Source organism: Galleria mellonella, unplaced genomic scaffold (genome assembly GCF_026898425.1).
Source record: "Galleria mellonella isolate WM207_F2 unplaced genomic scaffold, CSIRO_AGI_GalMel_v1 utg44, whole genome shotgun sequence".
NCBI lineage: Eukaryota > Metazoa > Arthropoda > Insecta > Lepidoptera > Pyralidae > Galleria > Galleria mellonella.
The window spans coordinates 5,200,001-5,209,546 of NW_026442100.1; the positions used below are offsets into that span (position 1 = coordinate 5,200,001).

Genomic DNA, 9,546 nt, shown 5'->3' on the forward strand with positions numbered 1-9,546 from the left:
GTGTTTCAACCGTGAAGCAGTTGTGTTTGCATGGCTGTGTTTCGTTTTGAAGGGTGGGATATGGCAGTGAATTTACAGGGTACAGAGGAATAACATCTGAGTCCTCAGGAATGGCAATGCATAGGCGGTATCATGGTCGAAACAGTATAATCTGTTATGTCCATGATACTGTTCATGTCTATAGGCGACGGTTATCAATTTCCATCGGGAGGCCTGTCAGCTTGTTTGCCATTATAAGTTGCATAAAAAAACGTTTAATGTATTTTGTAACGTCCATGGCAGTGTAGTGCTTGCTTTAAAAATGCTATTTAAATAATTGTATCACTATTATAATGAGTATTAGGTCCATGTTTGTAATGTTTGTTTTGTTAATGACTTCTGGTCAAAGGTTAATAACCTTAAGAAGGTCATCCATCTAAACCAAAGAACCAAAATAAAGAATATGTCTATGACATTATTATTATGTCTTTAGTCGATGGTAAATATTTGCGACGTGAATTTACAGGGTACAGAGGAATAACACCTGAGTCCTCAGGAATGGCAACGCATGGGGGGTATCATGGGCGAAACAGTATAATCTGTTATGTCCATGGTACTGCTCATGTCTATAGGCGGCGGTTACCACTTTCCATCAGGTGGGGCGTCGGCTTGTTTGCCATTCTAAGTTGTATAAAAAAAAATTGTTATCAGTCTATCAACTTGTTTGCAATTCTAAGTTATACTTGAAATTTACCTAGATTACCTGCGAATTTTAAGATGATTTCTCTATTTTTGTTCATGCTATATCTCATAATAGACAGATTAATAGACATTGATGCCACGATAAAGTTCTACAAAACCTAAATAAGGTTTTTTTTTTTTAATTATTTATACCACAAAGGTGGTAAACAAGTATACAGCCTATCTGATGGTAAACGGTCACTGTAGCCTATGAACCCTGAAGCAAATTTAGGATATTTCATTCAGAGTTGGGTCGAAAAATGCTAATTTGACTAAAATGACTTCCAGGCTTACGTGAAGTTTTCAAATCTAGTGACCACATTACTGGCAGCGTTCGCTGGCGTATTGCTTTACCTGATGACGAGAACCGCCTACACCAGGCAACTGTTACTCGACCATCCACGGTTCTTCTCCGGCGGGATGATCACCAGGCAGGGCCCCAAGGAGGAGGTCATGAACAACACGCACTTCAAGTTCGAACTGGTTGGCAGGGGGTGGGCGAACGATGCGGACCTCGAGTCTTTGCCACCCAATAAGGAAGTGTTGGCGACGGTTCGTATAATTTTATTTGTTTATATATATAAAATTGCAGCTTGTTTTAATAAAATTTAATAAAAATGTAATAAGGCAACGCATGGGGAGTATCATGGGCGAAACAGTATACTCTGTTATGTCCACGGTACTGCTCATGTCTATAGGCGACGGTTACCACTTTCCATCAGGTGGGCCGTCAGCTTGTTTGCCATTCTAAGTTGTATAAAAAAAAAAACAAACTAATACTACCTACAAATAAAAAATTGATTTAATAATTGAATGTTTTGATTTTTCAACCGATTTAAAAAGAGGGATGCTCTTTTTTTTTTTTTTAATGTTTGCTACTTCTCAACTCCGTCAGTTCTAAGTAAATTTAAAAATTCTTTATTTTATCTAGAAGGATATTTTTATAGGTTGGTCTTGTAGAAATTTTATCAAAATCGATTCAGAAGTTTAATTTTTAAACCAAAATCCCCCCCCCCCCATATGTAGAAGGCTGTGTTCAGCAGTGGACAGTTAACGGTTGAAACAGTACAAAAAGCTTTAATAATGTTAAAAATCCGTCAGGTGTCGGGCTTGAACCCCGGGTACGGTGCCACAGTGGTGGCCCTCATACACTGCGGCCTCACTATGCTGCGGGAACAGGACAAGATGCCCGGCACGTGAGTATTCTTTTTTTTTAATACTTTCCAAGTGTTCGTCATTGACCTGTACATGTAATAAGGTACACTGTTCCAGCCGACTCGGTAAATGTTTATTATATTTTAATATTTTACAAAAGGAACTAATAGGAATGTCTCAATGTCAAAGTTTCCCTAACCAGAGGGAGATTTTGTACAAAAGTCGATTGCCTGGGTACCTCTGTCCCATTCGTGTTTCAACCGTGAAGCAGCTGTGTTTGCATGGCTGTGTTTCGGTTTGAAGGGTGGGATATGGCGTGAATTTACTGGCTACAGAGGAATAACACCTGAGTGCTCAGGAATGGCAATGCATGGGGGGTATCATAGGTGAAACAGTATATTCTGTTATGACCACGGTACTGCTCATGTCTATAGGCGACGGTTACCACTTTCCATCAGCTGGGCCGTCAGCTTGTTTGCCATTCTAAGTTGTATAAAAAAAAAAAAGAATTAGTATGGGTTTCATTTTTAAAATATTATCTCTGTCAGAGATAAGTCCACCCTTGTTCACAATATTCATAAATGCATTAACAATGTAATTTACAAGTGCAATCTCTCTCTTCGTCCACTTCTTTACTGGAGGTCGTGTCCTTGAAAGGTGTCTGTTGTCTTTCTTATGATATTTCTCCATTTCGCAAGGTCTTCAGCCTCTCGCAGGGAACTGCAATTGATAGTCCGGTAATGGCGGTTACTCGGTCCAAACATCGACTAGGTGATCGTCTACGTGGTATTTTCCCCTCTATTTTGTCTAAAACCATTAGGTTGTCCAGATTGTTCGACTGTCCACGAGCAATATGACCGAAGTATCCGAGAATCTGCAGCAGACTGAGCAATACAATTTTGTTATAAATTATTATGTATAAATTGCTTATCAATTTTTATAGTGATCATACTAATATTAGACATCTTTATTTCTATTATAATTATATACTAGCGGCCCGTCCCGGCGTCGCACGGGTGGACATTATTACATTTTAAAAAGTGGCCATTAAGGCTGCATACGCGACGGAAGCTTAATAAAAATCGGTAAAAAAACTTTTAAGTTAAACGGTTTTATTTTATGTGCACTGAAAACTACAAAATAAATAAATAGTTACTTACCTATCAATCTACGTAGGTGATCTCGGTCATTAATATCTCTGATGGTAGTGGTTGTCATAACATGAACCATGTCAGCGGCCGAAAGGCAGTTCATGAGAGAACACTAACACCAGGGTTTGCTTGGTAGGTAAACTAAGCAGCCCGCACTATAACAAGTAGGTATTTTGACCTTCTAGTTCAGAAATATTTTAGTACTAGGCAGAATAGCTTTTAGGCATATTAGACTAAAATAAAAACGTGGGGCCCATTAACTATTTCTGTATTACTTTCTACTATACTAAGTGTGGATTGCATCGACTTATTATAATCGTCATCATCATCATCCTAGCGGTTTATCCCGGTCGCATCCGAAACCTCATAGCTCCGGAGTCCAGAGTCCGCTGAATCGACTTACTATAATCGTAACTGGAGGTTTTGACCATCAATAACCAGCCGTTACGGCTTCACCAGCGAACGCCGAGCTCATGATCTACCAAAGTATAAGATATGCTCTGCTATAGGTATGATTTCAGAGGGGCCCCACGTTTTTATTTTAGTCTAATATGCCTAAAAGCTAATCTGCCTAGTACTAAAATATTTCTGAACTAGAAGGTCAAAATACCTACTTGTTATAGTGCGGGCTGCTTAGTTTACCTACCAAGCAAACCCTGGTGTTAGTGTTCTCTCATGAACTGCCGTTCGGCCGCTGACATGGTTCATGTTATGACAACCACTACCATCAGAGATATTAATGACCGAGATCACCTACGTAGGTTGATAGGTAAGTAACTATTTATTTATTTTGTAGTTTTCAGTGCACATAAAATAAAACCGTTTAACTTAAAAGTTTTTTTACCGATTTTTATTTTCTTGTTTTTAGTATTTAATGAAATTGTTTACCGAATATTCCTCATTTTATTTAATTCATTCAGTGCATCATTATTACATGGTTTCTTACCTGATAATTTAGTACAATCTAATTCCTCAATACATAGCCCTTCCAGAGACTTGACTCGACTTAGAGCCACGTATGCTTGTCCTTCCTCAAACCATTTTGAGCCCAAATATACTACTGCATGGTCGACGGTGCTGCCCTGCATTTTATGGACGGTGAATGCTCATGACAAAACTAAGGGCAACATCCTTTTTTCAGCCGTACCATAATTGAATTTTGCTGGAAACTGTATGGGTTTAAGGTAAATAACGTGCATGCCGTCTGTGCCAAAGTCAATTAAAACTGATGATATATCTGTTTCGTACATTTGGGTTCGACGGAACTGAGGCCAAAAAGGTGTCTGAGTGTCAAGTGTCTGAGAGTCTAGTGTCAGAGTGTCTTGTATCCGAGTGTCCAGTGTCTGAGTGTCTAGTGTCTAGTGTTTAGTATCTGAGTGTCGAGTGTCTAGTGTCTGAGTGTCGAGTGTCTGAGTGTCTAGTGTCTAGTGTCTAGTGTCTAGTGTCTAGTGTCTAGTGTTTAGTATCTGAGTGTCGAGTGACGAGTGTCGACTGTCGAGTGTCGAGTGTCGAGTGTCGAGTGTCTAGTGTCTAGTGTCTAGTGTCTAGTGTCTAGTGTCTGAGTGTCTAGTGTCTGAGTGTCTAGTGTCTGAGTGTCTAGTGTCTGAGTGTCTGAGTGTCTAGTGTCGAGTGTCTGAGTGTCGAGTGTCGAGTGTCGAGTGTCGAGTATCGAGTGTCGAGTGTCTAGTGTCAGAGTGTCTAGTGTCTGGGTGTCTGAGTGTCAAGTGTCTGAGAGTCTAGTGTCTGAGTGTCTTGTATCCGAGGGTCTAGTGTCTGAGTGTCTTGTATCCGAGTGTTTAGTGTCTGTGTGTCTAGGGTCTGGGTGTCTGATTGTCTAGTGTCTGAGTGTCTGAGTGTCTGAGTGTCTAGTGTCTGAGTGTCTGAGTGTCGAGTGTCGAGTGCCGAGTGTCGAGTGTCGAGTGTCGAGTGTCTAGTGACAGAGTGTCTAGTGTCTGGGTGTCTGAGTGTCAAGTGTCTGAGAGTCTAGTGTTTGAGTGTCTTGTATCCGAGTGTCTAGTGTTTGAGTGTCTGGGTGTCTGAGTGTCTAGTGTCTAGTGTCTAAGTGTCGAGTGTCGAGTGTCGAGTGTCTAGTGTCTGAGTGTCTAACGTCTGGGTGTCTGAGTGTCAAGTGTCTGAGAGTCTAATGTCTGAGTGTCTTGTATCCGAGTGTCTAGTGTCTGAGTGTCTAGTGTCTGGGTATCTGAGTGTCTAGTGTCTAGTGTCTAAGTGTCGAGTGTCGAGTGTCGAGTGTCGAGTATCGACTGTCAAGTGTCGAGTGTCGAGTTTCGAGTGTCTAGTGTCTGAGTGTCTAGTGTCTGGGTGTCTGAGTGTCAAGTGTCTGAGAGTCTAGTGTCTGAGTGTCTTGTATCCGAGTGTCGGAGTGTCTAGTGTCTAGTGTTTAGTATCTGAGTGTCGAGTGTCGAGTGTCTAGTGTCTGAGTGTCGAGTGTCTGAGTGTCTAGTGTCTAGTGTCTAGTGTCTAGTGTTTAGTGTCTGAGTGTCGAGTGTCGAGTATCGAGTGTCGTCGAGTGTCGAGTGTCTGAGTGTCTAGTGTCTGGTGTTTAGTGTCTGAGTGTCGAGTGTCGAGTATCAGAGTGTATATCAGAGTATCTGGGTGTCTGAGTGTCAAGTGTCTGAGAGTCTAGTGTCTGAGTGTCTTGTATCCGAGTGTTTAGTGTCTGAGTGTCTAGTGTCTGGGTGTCCGAGTGTCTAGTGTCTAGTGTTAAGTATCTGAGTGTCGAGTGTCGAGTGTCTAGTGTCTGAGTGTCGAGTGTCGAGTGTCGAGTGTCGAGTGTCGAGTGTCGAGTGTCGAGTGTCGAGTGTCGAGTGTCGAGTGTCTAGTGTCTAGTGTCGAGTGTCTAGTGTCTAGTGTCTGAGTGTCGAGTGTCTGAGTGTCTAGTGTCTGGTGTTTAGTGTCGAGTGTCGAGTGTCGAGTGTCGAGTGTCTAGTGTCTGAGTGTCTAGTGTCCGAGTGTCTAGTGTCTGAGTGTCTTGTATCCGAGTGTCTAGTGTCTGTGTGTCTAGGGTCTGGGTGTCTGAGTGTCTAGTGTCTGAGGGTCTAGCGTCTGAGTGTCTAGTGTCCGAGTGTCTAGTGTCTGGGTGTCTCAGTGTAGTCCTATTATTTGATACCCATATTGTGGTGGTTGTGGAAAAATATGTACCTAGTCCGCCATATTGGAACGGCGTCCATCTTGAATTTTAAATTTTGACATAATCATCGTGTTTTACTAGTGTAGCCCTTTCATTTGATACCCATATTGCGGGGGTTAAGGAAAAATATGTAATCCGCCATTTTGTATCAGCGGCCATCTTAGATTTATAATGTTATTGATTTTATTATATTGTATTGTCATCTAAATTAAATGTGTGTACCAAATTTCAGATCAATCTGACAACGGGAAGGTGCTTAAATTCCAATTTCTAATTTTGACCCAAATAAATAAATACCGTACAGGTCGAGCTAAATAAAACCGTTTAAAAATGGAGTAATCTCTCCCGTTTTCCCAACAATTCCCTTCACTGCTCTGCACCTATTGATCGTAGCGTGATGAAAAGTATACTATAACCTGCCTAGCATTATGAAAAATAATTGTACCAAGTTTCGTTAAAATCCGTCGAGAAGTTTTTGTTTCTATAACGGACATACAGACAGACAGACAAAAATTTTACTGATTGCATTTTTGGCATCAGTATCGATCACTAATCACCGCCTGATAGTTATTTTGGAAATATATTTCATGTACAGAATTTACCTCTCTACAGATTTATTATAAGTATAGATGACTTGGCAATAGCACGGCTACATTTTTTTAAGGATACAAAAATTCATTAAAATCAAATAATACGGTTTCAAAACTTAGCGTGGATGAATATTGTAACGCGAGGTTTTTATTTATTAAGATTTATTTAATTAAATAAAAGTAACTCAATGTATTTGTCCACAGCGGCGGCGTGATGACGACAGCCCTAGCGTTCAGCAACACGAGCCTCATCCAACGTCTCAACGAGAACAATCTTAAATTCCAAATAGTCGAGAATAAATAGAGGGAAAAATATGATTTCGGTGCCTTACGACGATGATCACGTTGGGAAAGTGTTATCCTTTCAGACCCAAGATTTTTTTCTTTCAGATTAAATATATTTCCGTATTTTGGAGCCAAGCCATCATGCCGGCACGCACGAGACTACTGCACCACCTAACCGCTAAACTGATTTCTTATTGGCTGGTTTAGAGTCTCACTGTCATGTTATTTCAGCTTCGTGCGTAAAAATGAATTGTGCGCGGTTTTAGGATTTTTTAAAGTTACAACTCACGCCCGTATCGTTCAGGTCTGAAAGGGATATATGTTGGAGATATTAAAAAGAGAAATTTTTCACATTTCAAATTTGATAACTATTTATATATTATTATGGTTATAATTCAACTAACCTCTAGAAATTAGTTATATATCTATATTTTTTTACTGTAATGTTTATATGTAACTGGAAAACGGGTATTTAATGAACTTAACTATATTTGTCGTGTCTTACTTCATTCAGAACTTTTGTCCAGTTATGTATAAATATATATATAAAAAAAAAACTAACATAGATTAAAAAAAAAAAGAAATAATAAAAATTATAAATTGTATCGCTGTAATGTAAAACTGCTTCTTATTTTAAAATCTCCCGCCATTGTGTTGCGGAGAATTGCATTTAGTTTTACAAATTGGGTATAACAATATCCAAGGATACAAGTTCTAATGTATTGCATGTCTCACAATCAAACTGCCATAATATTTCACAATTAATATTTTAAAATACATTAAGAAATATACTGAGCTTTGACTATGTAAGCAATATAAAATAATAAAAGGCAGTTATATTCTCTTGAGAGTTTCTTACATATAATATATAACCAATTAGTCCCACTGTTGGACATGAATATCTCGCCATTAGGGGACGATGTTAGCACCCCGACTGGACGGATATATGTAGCACGAAAAATAGCATTTATTACGCATTTTTTTTTTCCTTTTGAAACATGTGTGATTAAAATCTTGCATTTAAAATATTATATTAGGAATTCTACATCTTTATTTTATAATTTTACAAATTTTTATTTTTTTCACAATTTAATACGAATACCATACATACATATCTGTCACGCCTATCTCCCATTAGGGTTGGCAGAAACAATGGAACGCCAAATGCTTCGATTCAAACAGACCTCGTTTATTTTCGTTCTTGTTCAACAGAAATTAATTGTAAGCATTTATTTTTATAACTTTATTATTAATAGTTGCATGTAATTGATAAGATATAATTTTGTTATTTTTATATCACCAAAGCCTAACAGTAACACGATCTGCTATTTATTTTAAAACGACTATTGTGAATAAAACAATGATTATGTGTTAATAACATGGTTAGAAGACTTTAATGTTCCGTATTGAAATAAACACGGAACTATTATAGTTTCGCATTTCTGTCTGTCCGTCTCTTTTTAGAAGTGATATTTTTAATTAGCATTTTTTTTTTCATGGAATTTAATGTATAAGTATTCTGATTAAGTTAGAATCAATAAAGTGTCCGACAATTTGAATTGAGATATGTCTACAAAGCTCGCCATCGACAGGGAGTTCACTATCGTACCTTACAGCCCAAATGGTCGCGTACAATGCGGTTTCAGAGATGTTTTCTCCCACGAACACTCAGGTTGTGGAATGAACTCCCTGCCGAGGTTTTCTCAAGAGACTACAGCATGGAATTCTTCAAAAGGGGGATGAAGAGGTTTCTTCAGGGTCGGCAACGCGCGCGTAATACCTCTGGTATTGCAGACGTTCACAGGCTACGGTAACCGCTTACCATCAGGTGGGCCGTATGTTAGTTTGCCACCTCAGTGGTATAAAAAAACTCTTTTATTTGATAATGTTCTCTCTTGGTAATTTTTAATTTATTTAAGTTACTAATTAATACAATAATCAAAATATTGTTTATGATTCTTGTACAGTTGTTTTCGAGTTATATATCCAAGAAGTTTGAAAACCAGCATAATATGAATTATAGAAATGGATAAACCATGAAATTTATGAACGGTTTTAGTTTTCAGACCTGTCTACCCCGTAACGGAATGATGGATAGATATATAGATAATTCGAAAATAACTAACTCCCATGAGAAAATAACAATCAATGTCGATAGAATTGTTTTAGAGAAGGAAATACTAGATGTCGCTATCTCATTCTCTTACGTTGACTCGCCAACGATATCGATTCGATGGATAGATTCGTTTACCACTCGCCTCGGGGCCGGCTATCCAACTTCTAAGGATGTACTTACATTATATTCTTGTTCATTATAAACTAATTGTAAGCATTTATTTTTATAACTTTATTATTAATAGTTGCATGTAATTGATAAGATATAATTTTGTTATTTTTATATTCCAAAGCCTAATAGTAACACAAGATCTGCTATTTATTTTAAAAAGTTGGAAGATTTAAATGTATTTTTTTTTTTAATATTAAACATTTGATTTCA

The 9,546-nt window shown here is 38.3% G+C and overlaps 1 protein-coding gene across 1 annotated transcript in view; it reads left to right on the top strand.

The window, feature by feature from the left end:
- Window positions 1-9,546, top strand: part of LOC113515339 (saccharopine dehydrogenase-like oxidoreductase) — a 25,379-nt gene extending 15,833 nt beyond the window's left edge. Inside the window, exons 8-10 of the mRNA XM_052898481.1 lie at window positions 1,009-1,272; window positions 1,822-1,916; window positions 6,969-9,546. Coding sequence (XP_052754441.1) covers window positions 1,009-1,272; window positions 1,822-1,916; window positions 6,969-7,068 — 459 coding nt within the window. The 3' untranslated portion in view covers window positions 7,069-9,546. The remainder of the gene's footprint in view (window positions 1-1,008; window positions 1,273-1,821; window positions 1,917-6,968) is intronic.